At 33.3% G+C, this 22,842-nt stretch overlaps 2 protein-coding genes across 2 annotated transcripts; one reads left to right on the top strand and one right to left on the bottom strand.

The window, feature by feature from the left end:
* Positions 1 to 2,045: 2,045 nt before the first annotated feature.
* On the top strand, positions 2,046 to 10,841 carry D2hgdh (D-2-hydroxyglutaric acid dehydrogenase). Its single transcript, XM_089700936.1, has 9 exons — positions 2,046 to 2,405; positions 2,903 to 3,050; positions 3,228 to 3,425; positions 3,838 to 4,031; positions 4,281 to 4,449; positions 4,559 to 4,688; positions 9,634 to 9,790; positions 10,007 to 10,172; positions 10,586 to 10,841. Exons 1-9 carry the CDS (start codon positions 2,307 to 2,309, stop codon positions 10,837 to 10,839), a joined length of 1,515 nt encoding a protein of 504 aa, XP_089557062.1. The 5' UTR covers positions 2,046 to 2,306; the 3' UTR covers positions 10,840 to 10,841.
* Positions 10,842 to 10,953: 112 nt separating this feature from the next.
* Paip1 (Poly(A) binding protein interacting protein 1) lies at positions 10,954 to 22,842 on the bottom strand. Its single transcript, XM_089700943.1, has 8 exons — positions 22,557 to 22,842; positions 22,058 to 22,272; positions 20,385 to 20,537; positions 19,667 to 19,885; positions 18,580 to 18,684; positions 16,915 to 17,089; positions 14,237 to 14,360; positions 10,954 to 12,888 (listed from the first exon to the last, which is right to left on the bottom strand). Exons 1-8 carry the CDS (start codon positions 22,666 to 22,668, stop codon positions 12,789 to 12,791), a joined length of 1,203 nt encoding a protein of 400 aa, XP_089557069.1. The 5' UTR covers positions 22,669 to 22,842; the 3' UTR covers positions 10,954 to 12,788.

Below are 22,842 nucleotides of genomic sequence, written 5' to 3' on the forward strand. Positions count from 1 at the left end.
TAATGGATGCGCTGTTTGCTCCTGCGTCCACCTGTACGGGGCGCGGCGGACCGCCTAGGCGGATTTTATCTAACAGACGCTCGCCGCTCACATCCGCCTGCCTGCGTCCACTAGACGGGTCGGGGCGGGCCGGGCCGCAGCGCACCGCCGGCAGAAATCCGCCTGCGAAGCGATATCCGCCAATGCGTTGCAGCCCGCCCCGACCCAATCCGTCGCTAATGGACGATGTTTCATACAAAACATAGGCCGGCGTATTTTTGCGTTGCGATGCGGCCCGGCCCGATTAGCATTAAGAGTGAAAGGGATAAAAAAACATACAGGCGTCATTCAACGTCATATTTTCTTGTTACAAGTTAATGTTCATACTGAAATCTCCAGTGTATTATAATTGTAATATATTGTAGATACATATAATAAAGCGTCGTATTCACGGTCCATCTTGACGTACGTCCCGCCAAGGTCATACACGATGCACGACGCATAACGACAGTGAATAGCGTTGACGTACGTCAATAATTATTATTATTATCTTGCTGGATGTGCACGACCAACTTTTCATCCAGCGAGCACCCCCACCACCGCGAACGTCGTGCAGATGGACAGTGAATAGCGCGGACGTACAGCAGATTAGTGTTGCCAACAGAAATTAATGTAAATACTTGGAAACGTGGCCTATTGATATGATTTTTTTGTGATAACTTAGTGAGTACATGAGCAAGCAAGAAACGGTTATTTTATATTTTTATGTACACAGGAAATCCCAATTATCATTACTTTTGGATCAACCTTGTACACATGGACAGTTTATATTCAGAAGTTATTATTTTAAAAGAACTCCAAGGCGAATTGTTGAATGACACAGATTTTATGCAAAAGTCCACTACAGAAAAATGGCAATTTATTTAAAAAAAATATCTTGACGAATTTGTTTGTTTAAAAAAAAATGATTGTCTATATACTCTCTGTTACATTTACTGAAAGAGTCTTTTCGGTCATGAATGTGAAGTGGAGGGAAGAGAGAAACCGAGCTTCATTAAAAATTAATTAAAAATGAGCTCTTGAAATATATAAATTTAGATTTGGAATGTTTGGATTCATATAATTCATTTAAAAATAATGAAAAATTCTTAGTTACTGCAAAAAGTACAAAAATAATATAAATAATATTAATTTTAAAAATATTTATTTACTCTTTATTTACCTCCTTTAAAATCAGATATACTCTATTTCTTCAAATAAAAGTTGGCAACCCTAGCCTTGCTTGATGCGCGCACGATCGTCAGTAGGATACATCCAGCACCGCGGCCTTGAGCCGACGTACGTCGGGGATTGACCGTGAATAAGACGCTTAATGGTTAGGGAGCCAGGTGCAAATTTGGTTAACTATTTCCTCTCAAGAGATAATTCGTCAGACGCATGAGAGTATAGTATTATAAAGCCTCGTGAACGTCAGCTGGCGCTCGGTTGGGGGGGTGAGCGGTTGTAGCCTCCCACGCACATAGGAAAAAAAATACATTCATTCATTCATTTCCTCTCAGCTAAAAATTTGTCAAATTGTAGCTAACCCAATATCTCAACGAAAAAAAATAGTCAGCTGGTTACAACATGGTGTATTATACGTCAGCTGGTGTCTCGAACATGAAAGTTAAATTTAAAGAAAAATTTATTTTCCGTTATTTCCTCTCAAACAAAAATTTACCTGATGATAGCTTATATGTAACTGTGGATAAATATATATGTCAGCTGGCTGTATCTTGGTGGAAAAACCATCAGCTGATACGGGAGGCTACAACCGCTCTTTCCCCCAACCGAGCTCCAGCTGACGTTCACGAGGCTTCATAATACTATACTTTGATGCATTTTACTAATTACCGCTTGAGAGGAACTTGGTCATAAAATCTGCTGCTGGCTCCCGGACCATAAGCTTCTTGTATCAGACACACAAGAAGCAGAAATCTAAACCACAGAATACATAATACTGAGCTGACGACATATAGCTATATTGACATATAATTGACAACTGACAGTGACAGAAGATAGTTTAGTGCACAGCTGCTGTATCCGTCATCCGTATCAGTATCATTTTAATTTTATTCTCAGATTTTATTGGCGACGGCGAGATCACGGCGAGATCGGCGATCGATGTAATAACAAACAACTCTATTTTTAGTTGTTGCATTATACATTATACTCTTTGGTTGTTGCATTGTCTCAAATAATTTAAAATAGTGAGATTTTTTTATAAAATCGCACTTATGCTAGTAAAGCTTAAATAATTTTAGTAACAATATTACTTTACTAACAAGATGATAAATCCACGATCTATAATTGTTATTAATATATGCAAAAATGTGTTTTCCAATCACGCAAAATACTCCTCTTCAGCCCTTCCAAGATTGTCGTCGGTAAGTCCCATATGTGTTTATATTTTGATAAGGCTATTATGATAAGAACAACAGTACTTGAACAGTAGGTATAATTATTATAATTCCATAACTTACTTGTAAATACTTAAATTATTATTACACTACAATATTTAATTACAAGTTAACCATTGCCTTATATCACAGTATAAGGCAATGGTAAACTTGTAATGAAATACATATAAATTAAGTAGCCATTAGTATTCTGAGTTGTATATTAAAAAAAGATGAGCTGATTACTTTTAACAGGTTTATACAGTCAATTATTCTAATTTTATAAATATACTACTATTTGAAATGTTATAATTTTGAATACACTACATTCTACACTGCAATGCATTGTCAGTGCAGTTGCAAAATGGGGAGGCTAACCTACTACATAATTGCATTGAACTTTCCATTAATTTATCATTTATCCATTCTTCAAGTTATTTATAGAATATGTAATATTATGTACTTATACATCATTAAATTTTCAGGAAAAATATAATGTAAAACGAAAAAGCTTTGGTACTATACACACAACAGATATAAATTATTTTAAATCAATATTAAGTGAAGATCGGGTTATAACTGACGAATCTGATGTTTTACCATTTAACATAGATTGGATAAAAAATTGCCGAGGTTTGTATTAATATAGTAAAATTATTAATTAAGAAAGTGTTATTTTTTGTAAGTTGGCTATTGGCTTTCAAACTCATAATGCACATTTTATACTTTTGGAAATCTTCAACTGTTTATAGACTTGTTTATATATTTAACAATTTTTATGTGTTTAGTATTAAATTTGGTACTTTTAAGGTCAATCAAAAGTTGTGTTGAAACCAAAAACAACTGAGGAAGTGTCACAAATACTTTCATACTGCAATGGTAAAAAATTAGCAGTATGTCCTCAAGGTGGAAACACAGGACTGGTGGGAGGATCAGTGCCAGTTTTTGATGAAATTATTCTTAGCCTTAGTTCCATGAATCAAATTATTAGTTTGGATGAAATATCAGGTATGTTTTATGTATATTTGCTTACAGTAAACAAGAACTTTTAAATATTTTTTATGTAATAATTTTTAGTTTCTTGTGTTATTAAAAGGGTTATTTCAAATTAAAAAAAAATAAGATTCATAATGCTCTAATTTATAAAGAGAACATGACAAGCAATAAAGTTAATTTTAAATTTTAAAGTGAAACTTTTATTACATCGTCTCAAACTTTTTGGTCTGTGTAGCGCATGTCGCGTGTATCGCGGCTGCCCACCGTGACCGTGACTGTCACAAAACAGTGTTCGGAACCGTTCAAACAGTTTCACTTTTACCGTGGTTTCATAAAACCACACAACATTTTTGTTTAATATATCATGATAGCTTAATAATCTGATGAGATTGGAGTAATAAATTAATTAATAAATTGTTTCTAGGTGCTCTTGTATGTGAAGCAGGATGCATCTTAGAAAATTTGGACAACTATGTGCGAGATCGTAATCTGATAATGCCCCTGGACCTTGGCGCCAAAGGGTCTTGTCATATTGGTGGCAACATAAGCACAAATGCTGGAGGCTTGAGATTATTGAGATACGGAAATCTACATGGATCTGTTTTGGGCCTTGAAGCTGTATGTATAAATATACAATAACAATAATACAAATTATACTTTGTTGGCTTTCTAAAATGATTTGATACTAATAAGGCATCTGAATTTAATTATTTTCATAGTAAGGATTGGTTCTAGTAGAAATCTCCCTTGTTTGTCCTTTGTCTGATGTATTTTTTGTTATAAATTTTACTTATAAAATAAATTGGTAATAAATCATAGTAAATTATATATTATATAATAAATAAGTAAATGAATTTTTACTTTTAGGTCAAAGCAGATGGTACTGTTATTGACTGTTTGCGAACTCTCAAGAAAGACAACACAGGATATCACTTGAAACACCTTTTCATTGGATCTGAAGGCAGCTTGGGTATTGTGACTAAGGTTGCTATACATTGCCCACCATTATCAAAATCTGTATCGCTTGGATATTTTGGTACGTAAAAGGTATTAAAGAGATTTTTTATATTTGAATATAATCTTTTCAATATTTCGTACATTTTGAAATGAAAAAGTACCTACCCTTATGTTTTTGATGATTTTAGGTGTTAAAACATTTGATAATGTATTGGAATTGTATAAAAGCGCTAAATCATCACTAGGTGAAATACTTTCTGCATTTGAAATGGCAGATAGAGGAGCAATTAGTTCTACTGTACAAAATCTGAAACTTTCGTAAGTACATATTAAAAAAGAATATTTACAAGTAAGAAAGATAAGAATATTTATAAGTATTATGCGCTAATATTTTACAGTAAGAGCAAAGAAAATAAACTATATGATAAATTGTATTGTGATAAAAAAGATAATTTGTACATCATGGTCCATGGAGGATGGAGATGTTTTTTTATCATGAATACCTACCTATTATTTTGTTATGGAATATTCTTATCTTATTTCGCGTTTGATAAAGAGCCAAATACTGGTACACATTGCTACTGTCTAACAAAATATATTTTTGTTAGGTCTTTGTATGTATGTTATCGGAAATGTATGTAATCCGTCATTCCTAAAATCGCACGGAAATGTGTGAAATAAATTATTTTATACACATTTCCTAGGAAATCTATACATTTCCTAAATAGCGATCGGAAATGTAAAACATTTAAGATATTGATATGTCGCAGGCAAATTGTATATAATCTGGCCGTTTACAAACGGTCGGCATTTTGTAGTAACTATGCCGATAATTCGTAATCAGAAATTTTTGGTTTGTATACGGGGGTGTGTTAGGTTAGGTTCGTGTTTTTTAAAACTACACAGAAATAGGAGCCCCACGAAGTGGGGCTCCGTCGGCTCGCGACGTCTTTTTGTAGAATTTTGGAAATAGACGAATTTTCGGCATATTAAAACAGCTAGCCGTAATGTAATACGGCGGATTATACAATCCGACTGCGCCAAATATACACGGGGACAGCGGGACGAGGGGACTGATTACTTGCCAAATGAAAATTTGATTTTATAAGAATAAATATAAGTTGATTTTGTGATATTTACGTTGAAAGTTAGATAGTTGATTTTAAAAATGTTAATTATTAAGATAATAATATGAACATAATATTATTATAATTTTACGGTATGACTGTTACCCGATTGTATCAATAAGAGCTATAATAAAAAAAATAACAACACAGAAAGCAGTTTTATTACAGAAAGCATTTACTTTACACATTTCCTTAGATCATTAAGTAATGGATGGAGCACGCTGGCAAATGTTCTAACTAAACTTTCTGCCGGTTTTGGTGCGGGGAGGGTAACTCACACTTTGGAACACAATCACACATTCACAAAAATAATTTGTGTCTTTACAAACTCAAACTATTACAAAATGGACAGACTAGCATGTTTTTGCACACATACATCGATTACACAGAAAAATCTCTATACATATACGTAATAATACAATCGCTCTAAAGGGATGTAACCATATCGATATTACAAAAATAATAATTTTGTTGAAATTAGAAATAACATTAATATTATATTCATAAAAAATACTACACAGGTCATTTGTAACGTTTTCATCATTATTATATGCATATGAAAAAACAATAAAACGCCATTTTATTTGTATTTGAATATGTATTTATTCAACACATCACATATTATATTCAATAAAATAAATATCGGTCTAGAAATTTTTATTATTTCTGTACCGAGGTGTCCATTCTGATTTTCTCCCACAGCATTCAATCCACCTTAGCCTTAAAGCAGGATTTTTTGTAAATCTGAAATATACGCAATATTCGTACATACATATAAATAAAGTAGCTGCTCCGCGCGGTTTCACCCCCGTGGCTCCACTCCTGTTGGTCGTAGCGTGATGATATATACCTTCCTCGATAAATGGGCTATCTAACACCGAAAGAATTTTTCAAATCGGACCAGTAGTTCCCGAGAATAGCGCGTTCAAACAAACAAACAAACTCTTCAGCTTTATAATATTAGTATAGATTACATAATAGAAAGGTTACAAGATTAACATTACAAAAAAAAACGGCTAAATGCGAGTCGGACTCGCGCACGAAGGGTTCCGTACCATTAAAATGTTCTGCCAGTTAAAAGTAACCGAGCGTAAATTTTAATAAATATATACAAGACTTACAAAATAAACATTATACTCCTTTTTATGCAGTTGTGTAAAATTTTAATATAATAAAGATTAATTCTCATCTCATTTCAAATTATACTTAGAAAAATATTTTTTTATCGACGTTCAAGTTAAAAGCAGTCCGTCACTAAGAAAGTCGTAAAAATTAACGACCTTTTAAGCGACGAGTTTTTAAATTCAACTCTATCACTAAGTTCATAAAGATTAAATTTGAATTTCTCTTCAAGATAGTCTCGCTACATCACTTTATAGTCTCGTGGGGAGTGCGGTTCAATATCGCGTTCTAAATTCAACTTTATCGCTTTGTTCATAAAGATTAAATTTGTATATTTTCTCTTCAAGATAGTCTCGCTACATCACTTTATAGTCTCGTGGGGAGTGCGGTTCAATATCGCGTTCTAAATTCAACTTTATCGCTTAGTTCATAAAGATTAAATTTGTATATTTTCTTTCCATGATAGTCTCGTGAGGCCGCATCAATGATCGAGAACACACATGACTCGATTATTTGTCTTGATCATATCGCTAAACGATACATCGACGATTATTAGAAATTGCATTTAAGAGCCCCTTGTACTGAAAGTTTAGGCATTTTAGGCACTGAGATGGCTCGCGCCCGCGTTGCGCAGGAGCCGGCGCGGCATGAACTCCGGTGACCTATGAAGGCGGGCGATTATGCCACAGTATAAATAAATCAGTAGTTCGATTTTATTTGCTATCGTAGGAATGTTGTTGATAAATAAATTTACTACTTATCCTATACCATTAAACGAGCAATATTTGCATATTTATATATTTGTTTGTATATATACAGTGTGGAAATTTTCGATGTGCCCTGAATGGAAAGTACTTGAAATACTAGGGATAGCAAATTTTTCTGAAAGGAAACATTCCTTTTTCAAATTTTATTTTATTATTCAAATCGATAGAAACAATATAAAAGATAATTTATTGTTAATTTCTCGTAAAAATTTTTTGGTCTATTTTATACATACATTTAAAGTTTAAAATGAAACTCTCGTTCTGGATACATTAATTTATTTTCTTCTGAAAATATTGGTAATAATAATTAAAAGTAAAACAAATAAAAAAGGCAAAATAAAAATTGAATATAAGTATGTAATAAGTAAGTTAGTGTATTCAACCAACTTAAAAAAGTGTGACTATTTTACAACAATTTGAATAATAATCAATTAATGATTTGTATTATTGTATACAATATCGAAGCTTTTTAAGAAATGTATAAAATACTTTTTTATGAATGAAGAAAGATGTAAAATTTTCGTCGGCGCCATCTTGGATTATAGTTTTGACCTCATATTCGTTAATTGCTACCCCAAAAACCATGAAAATGACACCCATCACGAAAAAAGTCAAATTTTCGTCGGCGCCATCTTGGATTGTTGTTTCATAAAAATAATATTTGTCATACTCATTGAATACAGATCAACCAACATCATAATAGTCTTTCTACTAGTACTTCAAAACTTTGCCGCTATTCCTATTCAATAACCCATTTTTAAAACATAATTTTAAATCACTACATAGTATAAAACAAAGTCGCTTTCACTGTCCCTATGTCCCTTTGTACGCTTAAATCTTTGAAACTACGCAACGGATTTTGATGCGGTTTTAATAGTTCTTTCGATTCCCGGTCGAAGAAAATGAATTTTTGAAAATCTTTGAATGCAGTTCTATTTCTTTTTAAAAATAAAGGATATTTGCTATCTCCAGTATTTCTAGTACTTTCACCCAGGGCCCATCGAAAATTTCCACACTGTATTTACAAACAAATATATTAATATGCAAATATTGTTCGTTTAATAGTATAGAATAAGAAGTTAATTTATATTTACAACAATAATCCTAGGATAACTAACAAAATCAAACTACTGATTTATTTATACCGTGACATGCTCGCCGTTTTACTCGCCGCTCGGTTCTAATACGCGAGCGGCGACTGCAACGTGGTCGGGAGCAAAACTAGCACAGGTCCTCCTTCGATGACGTCCGGCTGGACTCTGGCGGCACTGACGTGGTGCGCGCGAGTCGCATTTTACGTATTATATTTTATATAGAAAAAAATAAGGGCTAAATTAAAAATCTATCCAAAAATTTCCCTGTAAAACCTGATTAGTAAATGAAATGTCAAATTTTCATAAACATAGCGTTCCCCTAATTCTCATAAAACTGATTATGCTTTTAAAATCGATGTTACTTCTGATTTTTTTTTGATCGAGTCAAATGTTTAATATTGTGTTTTTATCCAAAAAAGTCACTAGATCAAACGTTTATCTGTGCTATATATTTTTTTAGGATTTTAAATATGATGATTTCTATCCAAAAACCATGATTTAGAAACATACATTTCGGAGCAGGGCCCCTTAATTAGAAATGTACGTTAAAAAAATAAAAAAATATACACAAATGAAAGGTTATTCCATCTTTTTTAATATTCGACATGTTTGAATTGCTTCTGCAAGACTTGACAGTGCAAAACGGCATTTTTAGCGGAGCACTCGCAGACGTCCTTTCGATGTTTTACGAATACGCAGAGTGTTCGTAATCGATTACGCAAGTAGTTTTTATGAAAGCATAAGATTTTTCGATTCGAATAATCTTATACCTCGGCAAAAGGGGAAACGCCTGCGTGTGTTATCCATTACTTAATGATCTAAGCACATTTCCTAATACGATATTGGAATTGTATACAATTCCTAGGAAGATAATACATTTCCTAGGATATGCATGCATTAAATAGTTTTTTAAACAATATTTTATACATTTCCTAAATGGTATCGGAATTGTACACATTTCCTAGGAATTGTATACAATTCCTTGATTTCATACATTTCCGGTAACATATATAATAAGTTTAACAATTTACGGTCAATTTAAATGTTGAGGAAAGAGGATGGACTAAAGTTTTATATTTATTATTTTTGTAGCATTTAAGATGCATTTTAAAAAATATTTGAAAAATAAATACTACATTTGATAATTTTTTAGTAATCCCTTGGACGATTTTCCTTTCTATGTACTGATAGAAACGAGTGGCAGCGATGAAGAACATGATAATGAAAAACTAAACCGCTTTCTTTCTAAAGAAATGGAACGAGGTCTAATCGTAGACGGCACTGTCACTTCGGAACCAGCTAAAATGCGGGTACTCTATAGAGATTTCATAAATTTTTAATTTTATTAAGAAGGCACTGTATTTCTTCACATTTATAGATGTAAGATGACCGATGACGTAAATTTTAAATCGTTGATTTCATTATGATAACGTAATAATTTTTTAATTAATATGAATATACTTAAATTGGATTACTATCACTTTCTTAATTATTGTTATAAGAATTAATCAATATTATTTCCACAGAACATATGGAACATTCGAGAAAGTATAGCAGGAGCCGGTTTAGTAGATGGTTACGTGTTCAAATACGACGTTTCTATACCGCAGAAAAACTATTACGATATAGTTCTCTCGCTTCGTGAAAGATTAGGTCATAAGGCTGTGAATGTTTACGGATATGGGCATGTTGGTAGGTATTTATGTTTATTTCATTAGTTATCATGGAGTTACTCTGTACTCAATGTTAGTTATAGATTAACAACAGACCAATATATACTATATTGGTCTAATTTTTTTAATTACATACCTAGGTATTGCCCCGTGCTTTTAACGAGAAATTTAAAGTTACCTAATTATCTTTATGTTAATTTGAAGAATGAAATACTGTTAATTTTTAGTTATTTCGATTCCCTGTCGTGGCAAGTGTGTTTTTCGAAAATCCTTGCAAATATGCAGTTCTATTTCTTTTTAAAATATAAAGGGAATGTTTCCTTTCAGCTATTCTAATTTCTATCTCCAGTATTTTAGGCACTTGCCCTCTAGTACGCATTGAAAATCCACCCTGTACATAAGCACAATTTTTAAATTAGTGATCTTTTTCAGGTGACGGCAATATCCATATAAATGTAACCGTGGCGGAATATAGTAAAGAAATGTACGACATGTTGGAACCATATATTTTTGAGGAAGTCTCAAGATTGAGAGGTTCCATTAGCGCAGAACATGGGGTCGGCTTCCGCAAACCAAACTTCATACATTATAGCAAAGACGAATCCGCATTGCAACTGATGGGCGACTTGAAAAAAATGATGGATCCCAACGGAATTCTTAACCCTTACAAAGTGTTACCCGATTGAATCATTGTATAAATTGACCTATATTGTATCTCTGTGTATTCTTTATAAAAATGTCACTATATTACTATATTTTGTTATGTTATTTTTATAAAATGTTGAAATAAAACAGCAATATATTTAAATGACTTTTATTAAAATATCCATTTATTCTTATAACATTCATAATATCACTGCAACAAAAATACAATGAAATATTATAAACTTCCGCCTAATTGCCTAAAATAAATATGTCCAGTGTTGCATAAAATATATTTAAAAAAAATTGCGTTTTCAAGGCTATTGGAAGTAACGAAATAAAAAGAGTGACAAAAACATGAGTTTAAAGAATCACCAGTCTGTATTGCAGCAGTCATAATAACAATTTTATTTTAATTATAAACGCCCACTAATATTTCATTTGAAATAAAATTATAAATTAACATATTACATAATCATTCCAAAAATAAATCATTTTATGAGGCTCGATATTGAAATGCCACAACAAATTTCGTACTTTTAATATTTTACTAAATTGCATTAACATCATACTAACAAGATATCGTCATTCCAACACGAAAAAAAAAATCACCACACACGTCTTTAATCAAATGCCATTGACGGAATTAAGGTATGTTCTGATGATGCCAACGCATGCGACCAAGCGTCTATTACTCGAAATTCGTTAAAAAATATAGTTCGATTTATGGGAAAGTGTTTCGTTCGTACTTTAAATTCGAAATTTAATATTATCTATAAGGAGTTATACGCGTCTATTTCTAAATTATTGTTTTTTCCTATTTCTAAAAGTAGCGAGCATTAACGTCTGGTATCTGGACTTTTTTTTAATATTACATACTTAATAATAATTTCTCTGAAACGATGTAACGTTTTAAACATTTTTTTAATTGTTGGAAGATGTAATTTGACCTGACGAAGCAGTGGATATTTGTAATTTATTGTCATGAATTAGACGAAATAAATGGAACCATAATGAGATCACTAAATAATTTTAACATAATATACAGACGAAATGTAAACAAGAAGTTATAAAGCTAAACAACTGCGGTTAGAGCTAACTAGAATGTATAAACTACACTCTCATCGGTAACTCCCCCGAGTAACTTAAATATATCTTGTCCTTATATGTTAAAAAAAACCGCAGAAACTGGATAAAAAAAATAACTTCGGTTGTTTTGACGTGCTTAAAATAGTTATTCTATTTATTTATCAAGCAAATAAATATTCATATATCATTTGCCGCGCCTCATATATTTTATTATTTTAAAATATATTTTTATCCAGTCAATTATTATGCATTCACGTTCAAATTATCTCCATTACATGAACTTGTTTACATTTAGTCTTCACCGTTTAAACTATAGAAATGTTTATAAAATGATAATTACATCTAAGAGTCACTGTCAATTTAATTCATACATTTTCGGATCGCAGACCAAATATTATTTCAAGACAGAGTCGTCTTATCTACTTTTACCTGTTATGAAAGCAGATAGAGGAATACAAGTTAAATATCAATTTCAATAAATCCATGCAAGATAAACGAATCGGCTGTTAACATTATAAACAACTTTAACGGATCAACACAGCAAACATATAACTTACACAATTACTAATTACGAACCGGCACGCCTCGTGCGAACATACAGCGCTACTCCGTTACAGAACAACACGTCCACAATCCGTTAAAATAGTTTCTTTACTATGTAACAAATGCGTAAAATTGAGACAATACAATAACGTATGTAAGTATCAGTAGTAAGCCTACGTATTATTGCTATGAATTGTACAAATACATTGGATTTTGTGTTAGTATTGCCGTATGGACTCGCGTACTATGTGCTATGACAGCGAAATCTTTTTGTGATTTTACATATATTTTGTAATTTTTTTTTCTTTTAAACTAATATCGTAGAAAAGACGCTGGTCTGATCCGGTGAAGCGCTGGGCGGTTATCGCTTGATCTGGTTTGACATCTTGAGAAATTCGAGGAAGCCCTCTTGCATTTCCGCGTCCATGCCAGTCTCCCACGCATCGTTTTCGAGCTCCTCGCTACAGTTGAAACAAGATTATAAAATATTATTATTTCATTGTGAAAAACTAAAATGTAAAGTTGATATGATTTACAAATAGCGAATAGTTTCTTTCCGGCTTTAAGAGCGCATATTCAATTTAACGCAAGTCAAAATCTCCGCGATCTATTACGATAGATCGCGGCTTGCGCTATCCTTTTACTATGAACAGCATAGGTCCACAGGAGAGCGCCGAGCAACATGTCCTCTTTCTGGAAAGGCTCGCTGCCGACTGATTTTAATCGGGTCGCGCGCAGTGTTTTAAAGTACTTTAAAAAAAATTGTAGAAAAATAATTGAGGTACCTTAGTTGATTTTTTAAATTTTATCTTATAAGTAAGACATTCTTTTATTGCAATATGTATAAATTATATTCAATAAAGTCAAATATCTTGGTGAAAATAATCATTTTGTCGACTATAATTTCTAAAAAAATTCACATTGTTCGGATTTTAATTTCGTAAGTTAGGAGTCCAAAATAAAAAAAAATTTTAACTAACTATTTTAATAAGGATTTTTGCAGTTAGTTAAAAATAATTGTGTGTTAGATCTGTCAGTAATTTCAGATATTTTTAGCTTCGAAATTGACACTAAAAGTGAAATCAAGTAATCATCGGCTCAGTTATCTTGATGGTATTCACAAATACTGTATTAATTGAAAAAAACTCTTAACTAACTACATAGACAATAAAATTTCCTAAAATTATTAGTAATTCATATGTTTGTAAGATAAGTGGTTGATGGACAATCTGGTTTGAAAAATCACATATTTGAGCCAAACAGCGCACGGACCGCGTACACGGCCTTAAATGTTAAATTATATTGACGTTTCAAAAATGCTTCTGAAGGAAATCTAGTCGAATTAATTTTGAGTTTATATACATCTCGTATATTTTGTGCGTGTGTGTGCGTGTATATGAATTGTGATTATATGTAGTGGATATTCACAGGATCGCTGTCACATGTATCATATATGGGTTATGTGTGATGTAGTGTAGTGTAACATGTATACTCATAGGACTTCTCGAATGTATCGATATTTTGGCTATCCATACTAATATTATAAATGCGAAAGTAACTCTGTTTGTCTGTCTGTTACTCAATCACGCCTAAACTACTGAACCAATTTGCATGAAATTTGGTATGGAGATATTTTGATACCCGAGAAAGGACATAGGCTACCTTTTATTGCAAAATATGTACCACGGGCGGAGCCGGAACGGACCGCTAGTGTAATATAATGTGTAGTGTAGAGTATATACTCACAGGACTTTCTTTATCGATATTTTGGTTATGTAATATAACGTGTAGTGTAGAGTATATACTCACAGGATGTCCTCCTCTAGTGCGGCGCCCTTGGCGGCGGGCAGGTTGTTCTGCATGAAGGCGCACTCCTCCGCCGTCAGCGCGTGCCCGTCCGCCAGGTACCCGCCCTCGGGGCTCACCATGCCGTCTGGGGCAAACATTATCTTATCTTAATCTTAATACTTTTATAAATAGATAGATTAAGATAAGATTAAGATTCTAATATCTATACTAATATTATAAAGAGGAAAAGTTTGTAAGTATGTATGTATGTATGTATGGTTTTCACGCAAAAACTACTGGACCGATTTCAAAAATTCTTTCACCATTAGAAAGCTGCATCTTTACTGAGCAACATAGGCTATATTGCATTTTCAAAAAAATTAGAGATCCTTACCAAAAATGCAATAATGTAACCCAAGGTGTAAAAAAATCCTCAATAAAAAATCAGTCATCGCGTGCGCTGCGGAATCTATTGAAGATAGAACAAAAAAATGTTCTACGGTATTATAGAATGGATCAATATCTACAAGAAAGTCCGCGATACCATATGTCCATCTTCAGTAGTTATGTTACTACAACAACTTTTTTACGTTTTCAAAGTAAATAGAAGTGCCGACAGTAATCAAACCATGTTATCGATACACATATATTAATCCTTATCCCATTAAATGATGTTTTATTATAGACTGTTTCAATACCAGCAAAATACTTTTTAAATGAAAAAAATTGGATATTCCATTCAAAAGATATAACGAATTTTTAAAAGTGTCAATCTACAGAAAATAGTAGGTATACTGTTCGAGCAAGCCGTAGTGCGGGGGTCATGGAGGAATTCTACCAATATGCGTCTTGACGGAACACAGTGGGGTTTTGGTCGGTAGGAATCCGACATAACCTACGGCCCCTCCCCCGGAGGCCGTGGGTATCTATGAAAGATTTCCCCACTAAAACAAAAAAAAAAGGCCGTAGTGCGGGACGGGGTAAAGGTGATTATCATGTGATTAAAAATTAAACCTATAGTCCGACCTATAGTAGACTTTTCACTGTAACGATATCGCCATCTATGCGGATGAAACCGCAGGGCATTGCTAGTATATTATAAAGGCGAAAGTTTGTAAGGATGTATGGATGTTTGTTACTATTTCACGTAAAAACTACTGAACCGATTACAATGAAATTTAGCACACATATAGAGGGTAACTTGGATTAAAACATAGGATAGGTTTTATCCCGGAAATCCCACGGGAACGGGAACTATGCGGGTTTTCCTTTGAAAACGCGGGCTAAGCCGCGGGCGGAAATCTAGTCTTATATATATATAAAACTCAAAGGTGACTGATATAGTGATCTATCAACGCACAGCCCAAACCACTGGACGTATCGGGCTGAAATTTGGCATGCAGGTAGATGTTAGGACGTAGGCATCCGCTAAGAAAGGATTTCCCGAAATTCTTGCGGGAACGGGGAAAAACGGGGACTCACGTACAAAGTCGTGGGCGGAAGCTAGTTGTTATAATAAAGTTCTTACGAGTGTATCTTAAAAATATAACCCTATATTTATATTTTTCTGGAAGCGATTGATTTTGACGTGACAACGTCTTATAATTCGATAGAGCCGGCTGCACGCACGAAAAAACATGACTCATGCGGCGTTACCTCGCTCTGGGGCGTTCCATGTAGGTTTGAAGTGCAAGCGAGAGCGCGGAACGAGCGACAAAGAAGCACAATCGGACGTTGTCACGTTCAACTATCGTCAGTAAACCGACTTTACAGACAACCAATTTTTTAGCAATAAGGCCGCCTTTTCGTACAAGTGCCTCCGTGTTAGTTTATTCTAGTTATTACGTTTATAATATGCCAGTTCAATTTACGTCAACTGTCTGGAAATAAGAGGTCGTAATACGGCCCCTGGCCTTGGTGACAACATTCGACCTTCTGGTTTGCGTTTTCGAGGTGTTACATACAATTGGAATTTAAATCTATAATCATGTATTGTGATACATTATGTGAAATCAGTGAAGAAACAATTCAATACAAAGTGTTGACTTACTGATCTATATATTACATATTAGGATATTATGTCTCGAATACAAGTACCCTGAATTCTAAACTTGTATCATAACAAACATAACTGACTACAATAAAATAAACGAATGAAAAAACATTTAAAAATAAAAATTTTAATGCCATTTATTAAGAATTTAAACATCATGTCATCGACTAAAATAAGCAATTTTATTCAAGAACATCAAATCTCCTTACGCGGTCAAGACTGAGTCACTAAGCTAGCGAAATATATGTTCTATTTCAAAAGGCAGTTGAGTACCATATTCATGCTACTATATCGCTAGAGTTCTGAGTAAACAAGCTTTTTATTCAAAATCAAAAGGCGCGAATGCAGATTCACATTGGCTGAATCGTATGTACACGGTACACCTGAGACAAACTACATATATGATATCTTTTAAAATATTTTGAAGAAATTTTAAAGCTACCCATCAGAAAAGGAATGACAAAAAACAGCAGCATTTAGCAGTTTTAATTTTTTGGACAGATACCTACCAATTTACATACTATAACACACACAAGACCCCCCAATCTATTCCCTTGACAAGTTGACACTCACTATATCGGCGTCTCGCGTCCGTGTGAATACTATAAAGCTGAAAGTACAGGACCACACATAGCACAAGACTCACTGTATCGGCGCCTCGCGTCCCCGTTGTTCCCCGCGTCGGTGTCGGCGAGCCCCCAGCGCGCGGCCCGCAGCGACACGACGGCGCGCACACAGCCGAGCTGCGAGCGCCGCTTCAGCCGCTCGAACGCCGCGTGCATGCCCGCCGGACAGTCCGCGTCCAGCGCTATGCCCGACAGCTGCACACGCACACAACAACATAATATTATAGATCGCTTCATGTAAAAAAAACGCTGACGGTTAAGCTGCGCATTGGCGATTTATTGGTCTATTTGGTGTTATGAGGTGGTATAGGAATAACAAATATGTATGCGAAGCCACGACTCGAGAGCCTACTTCGAAAATAAAATAAGCAGCAAATAACTTTCGTGCTAAACTCGATACATGCCAAAACACACCCCATCACTTTCATCCAGCGTTCTTTTTACATGATTCGCGTTATATCATTATAGAAATTGTTAAACATTCAAAAAATATATGCATCAGACTTGGTATAAACATACTGTCGTGTCCTGAAAACTTCATAACACACATTGTGAAATATAATGATAAAAATATGTAGAATAAAAGAATAAAACGCTTAAAATGCTTCAAAAAGTTAAACTCATGAAATTATTTTGTTGTCTCCGATCCTTGATAAGTATACAAACTATAAAGTTTGAATTAAATCTGTTCATTTAAGTGGGTCAAAATCGCGCCTAAAGGATTCGGTTACTGATATATGCGTGTTAAAAAATACGCATCAGACTTTGTATAAAACATAATCTGTCGTGACCCAAAAACTGGATGACACACATTGCACAAAAACTTCAAAAAATACGCATCAGTCTTTGTATTGTTTATACAAGCATGTTATGTCCCAATACTGGGCAAAGATCCCATAAATTGCAATCTTGGGCTAATTAAATACCAATTAATTAAAGTTACGTTTTTATTTACAAAGTATAAGGATACATGAAACCAGAGTAAATAATATATGGAGAAATATAACGGTAAATAGACATGGAAGCATGTTTTATAGAAATTGAAAAAATATTTCCTAAATACATACATACATATATGGTGATCAATCAATATTTTAAGTGTAGCCATCGAATGTAAGACATGAATTATTAAATAAAAATAATTTAAAAAACAACGAATTAGGGCAGCCTATAAAATTATCACGATGTAGCATACTATAACGAAAGATATTTAATTATTGCCTAACTAGGTTTAACGTTTTATATAGAAGACGGTTTAAAATAAAATGATGTATTTAGTTCAAACAATATGTATGCTTAAGATGAAACCTGTAATTAAGAACATACACATCTATCACAAAACTTGTTTTCTAAACTTGTCTTCATAAGAACTAGCAAGTATAGCTATGTATGCTATTTATAGAAGATTGGTAAACTGCACATTAATGAATTATTCACGAGAGTAATTAAAGGCCAATGAACTTCTAATATCTACAAATAACATGAAACTGAAATACTCAATAACGTGAACATTCCAATATCTGAATTATGACTTATTATTTGTTAATACATAAATCACATTTCTCGTCAACCTGGCAACAGATGTGCCATTCGATTTGTATAATACAAACATTATTCAATGTTAATTTAATATATGGAAATTTAAACAATAAATGATGCAAAACAATGTTTGTCATAAAGCTTACCTTTAACAACTGGCACACTGCTTTAATGTTGGTTTCTTTGTCAGTGTCTAATAGATGCAATAACACCTTACAGAGACTTTCACCTAACGATTTTATTCTTCCACCCTAAAATGATTGAATGATTTAAAATTAAACACACAAAATTGATTGTAAGGATGTAACTATTTTTATAGTTGTTGGCAGGTTTACATGTATTAAGTTGATAAATATTTAACTAAATTTTAACTTAATTTTGAGTGATTATTTGCGTGTAAACACACAATTTAGTAGCAAGTTGCAAGTTAAAATTTAGTTGACAACTAACTCGATACTTAGAATTTTGTCTATTGTTCTGTTAAGTTGGTGGGCAGGGCGGTAGTTATTACTTGACAGCCACAATTTAGTTAAAATTGAAAAAAAGATTGCTTGTGTTTCTTTTTGTAAATTTTGTGGAAGAATATTTGAAGAGAGAATGCTTGTGGAATGTGCATGGTACTGATCTCTTCTATTTATCCAATTTTTCGCCCACAATCTTTTAGGTGTGATGATTTCCCTCTTTATTTCATTTAATTTATATTCATATTTTCCCTCTTTAACTAATTATGTAGTTATAGACATAAGAAATATTAAAATAAATATGCAACTGTTTATTCATCTGGATTTATTTTAGATTCTCCTGAAAGTGTTGAAAATGAATGAAAATAATATTGTTTTTTTTTTTTACTTTTCATTTTTTAATGGCTTACACTTTTGAAGACAATTGAAATCATTAATTTAGTTGAACTTAGACAATCAAGCAGAATAGGTTCAATTATCGTGTATGAATACAAATAATTATAAAAATAAATAGAATAAGCAGAGTAATTTTTTACCACTCTGCTTAACAATAATAACAAAACGTCTCGATTTAAAACCAATCTATACTAATATTAATTATTATAAAGAGGAAAGGTTTGTATGTATGTATGGTTTTCACGCATAAACTACTGGACCGATTTTAATGAAATTCGGCACAGACAATTTTTAGAGAAAGAACATGGGCTACCTTTTTTGCGAAATATGTACCACGGGCGAAGCCGGGGCGGACCGCTAGTGTATGTATATTTACCTGGTTGTCTTCCAGCTGAGTGTAAATCTCAGCCAAAAACATGGCAAAGCCGCGCATATTTTCTTCAGACGTCTCAACACCGCTTATGATCTTGTTCTCCTCGGCAGAGCACCGCTCCAGCAGGCACGCTCGGAAGGTCGACTCTTCTGGCGTGGCGACGGAATCGTACATCGAACATAGACGCGCACCATTGTATCGGAAGTTCGACTCGCCGATTGACTATTCAAATTAATTATAAATAAATAAATATTATATAGGACATTATTACACAAATCGACCTAGTCCCACAGTAAGCTCAAATTAAGGCTTGTGTTGTGGGTACTAGGCGAAGATAAATATAATATTTAATAAATACATATATAGATAATAACACCCAGACCCAAGAACAATTAATTGAGTTCATCACACAAATATTTGCCCTGACCGGGGATCGAACCCGGGACCGTCGGCTCAGTATGCAGTTACTTTACCACTGCGCCAACCGCGTCGTCAGTCAATTATAATACATTACCAATTCTAATGTTATGTATTGATTATTTTTAATATTTCTTTAATCTTTAAGGAAGTACTTACTTACTTTACTACAAAAAAATCTAAATTAAAATAAACCCTTTTTTCTATTGCTATTTGTAATTTTACACCTTTTTTTCTCAAAACAAAAAATTGGCTCATTTATTTGATGTCTCATTTCAATAATTATATCTATTAACTGTTTTACCTGATTGACAATGGCTTCCACAAGGGCTCTAGTGTAGGTAGCATCGTGTAAACTCGATGCAAACAAATCCACAATGGAGCCACACAAGATGTCAAACTTGCCGGGGTCAAATGTTATTTCACACATAACCGTGATTAGATATGCAATGTGCTCCTGTTGATAATATTTGTGTCATTCATCATTTATTTCAGAATAATAACCTTGTTACTTCTATACATTAATAATTTACATTAATAAGGATTAAGTTTAGATCACAATTTGTTTATGAACTGACTTATTTAGAGAATTGATGATACATTATGTTGCTAAGATAAATGTATAGTTTCCTGATCAAATGTAGAAACATTTTACAACAAGTTACTAAACAGATGGTTTTAGGTTTCCACTTCAACCACAAAACAGTGTGAGGAAGTGATAGCTGTCCCCAATAATGTAACCTAATTCATGGTGAAACTTGCTTGACCACTAATAATGTACATGCTATATATTAATATACAGTACTCCAAAATTAATACTGCGCATGTAAATCTTCGCTTATTGTTGTATTTCCAAAAACACCCAAATCATTGAATCGTAAGAGCCCTAAATAACGCTAACCGAATGCTGAACCTAATGCTAATGTAAACCTAAAAATATTAAAAATCCGTCAGTCGTCTTTATAATATACTAGCGGTCCGCCCCGGCTTCGCCCGTGGTACATGTTTACGTTTTCTCTACATAAGAACCATCCTCGTACTTCAAGGAATATAATAAAAAAAGAATTATCGAAATCAGTTGAGCCGTTCTCGAGTTATGCGCTTACCAACACATTTTGCGATTCATTTTTATATATAAGAAAGATATAATATAATGGTGGTGACTGCACTTGTTCTCTCTGTGTAGAATTATATAGAGCTGCTATTACATACCCTTTTTGGTTTTGTTTTTAAATGTGAATTTATTGATGAAATGATTATTTACACAGGTGATAGCAGTATGGAAAGTGAAAATGAAGAAGAGCATAATGATAGTTCCGATGTATCTACAATGTCTGAAATAAAGATAATCCCTGATGCTGATTGTTTTTTGTAATTGTATAAATATTGAGGAAAATAAATATATAATATAAATAATAATAATATACTGTAAATACTTTTGAACTGAGATTTTAATTATTAGATTTCTACAATTTAAATATAAACCTGTGTTTTAAAACCATATTTTTTACAATATAATCTTGTGTTATTTTAACCTTCTTTTCTTCCATCATTACACCAGCTTCAGTCAGACACAATAAAAATATATTTTACGCATTTACATATTAAGTGTATAATTAACGCAAATCGTAGGGTTATCCTTGCTTTTTAAATCAATATTAATCTCTTTTAGCACAAAACGAATACTAAATTATGCATGAAGAAAATGCATTTAACCACTCTATATACATATTGTCTTCTGACGCTCCGGGAATATGACATTTGCCGAACAGTGATGAAGATTTCTATGCGCAATATCACTTTTGGAGTACTGTAATAGTACTTTATTTTTCTTTTGAATGGTGTGTTTCAAAATAATTTAGACCTTATAAAATGTGGTAAATGATTTTGATTTATAAAACAAAGACCATTCTTCGTTTATGTTACATATACATAATATATTATGTATACTGTCTTTTTTATTTGTTTGAAGCATACCCTTAAGTCCACATTTTCTGTTTCATCAAGCCAGTTTGACATGTCTTCAAAGTTGTAAGGATCTTGATCTTGTGCTTGACGTAGGCGATCCTGGACTGAAAACCGTGGAACTCGGTACTGTGCATCTGGTGCATATGTTACCGGAGACTGGGGTACATAATTTGGGGGATACCATTCCTTGGCTTCTGCAGATAGATTTGACTTGGGTGGTTCAACTGCAAAAGGAGATAAATAAAATATAACCTATGATAATACTATAGAAGTGACCTGAAACAGATTGAATTTCATTAAATTGGTACTTAACCAATTACCATAACTTACCGCACGGCCGGCCACTTTCTGTCAAACCACGTCGACGTCATCACCAATGAAAATCCTCAGGAGAGCACTTTCACTTAAGATTTGACTTAAAATGTTAACGAACTAGCAATGACGTCGTCGAGTTGATGAAGAAGAAGTCGGTGAAAGCCGAACATAATACAAAAGTTATTATTCATACCTTTCGCATCCTCAGTTAAAGTTTTAGGACGACGCAACTCCTTGGGAGGATTTTCGGATTGCTTCCATCCGCGACCTTTTCCTCTAGACCCACCGATATCCCCGTTATTCATTTCAATTAGGCACAAATTATCTTTTTGAACTTTATTTTGATGAATAAAACATAAATCAATTCCATAAAACGAAACAGAATGAAAATTTTCGTAATTCTGAATTCGTCCGACACGTAAACAAAGGCAAACACTTCACTGAACCACCTCCATGTTATTTGTGTGAGTGAGATAGAC

Source organism: Colias philodice, chromosome 11 (genome assembly GCF_061535455.1).
Source record: "Colias philodice isolate Cphi_HAF_F1 chromosome 11, ilColPhil1 Martin Lab GWU primary, whole genome shotgun sequence".
NCBI classification, from domain to species: Eukaryota; Metazoa; Arthropoda; class Insecta; order Lepidoptera; family Pieridae; genus Colias; species Colias philodice.

What these genes read in the sequence shown, in the direction of transcription:
- D2hgdh (XM_089700936.1), top strand. Translation starts at nt 2,307, where the DNA reads ATGATAAATCCACGATCTATAATTGTTATTAATATATGCAAAAATGTG. An exon ending in TTGGATAAAAAATTGCCGAG is followed by an intron (nt 3,051 to 3,227) that starts GTTTGTATTAAT and finishes GGTACTTTTAAG; the next exon opens with GTCAATCAAAAGTTGTGTTG. An exon ending in CTGTTTTGGGCCTTGAAGCT is followed by an intron (nt 4,032 to 4,280) that starts GTATGTATAAAT and finishes TTTTACTTTTAG; the next exon opens with GTCAAAGCAGATGGTACTGT.
- Paip1 (XM_089700943.1), bottom strand. Translation starts at nt 22,668, where the DNA reads ATGAATAACGGGGATATCGGTGGGTCTAGAGGAAAAGGTCGCGGATGG. An exon ending in TTTAACTGAGGATGCGAAAG is followed by an intron (nt 22,273 to 22,556) that starts GTATGAATAATA and finishes CTCCTTTTGCAG; the next exon opens with TTGAACCACCCAAGTCAAAT. An exon ending in TGGAAGCCATTGTCAATCAG is followed by an intron (nt 19,886 to 20,384) that starts GTAAAACAGTTA and finishes TAATTTGAATAG; the next exon opens with TCAATCGGCGAGTCGAACTT.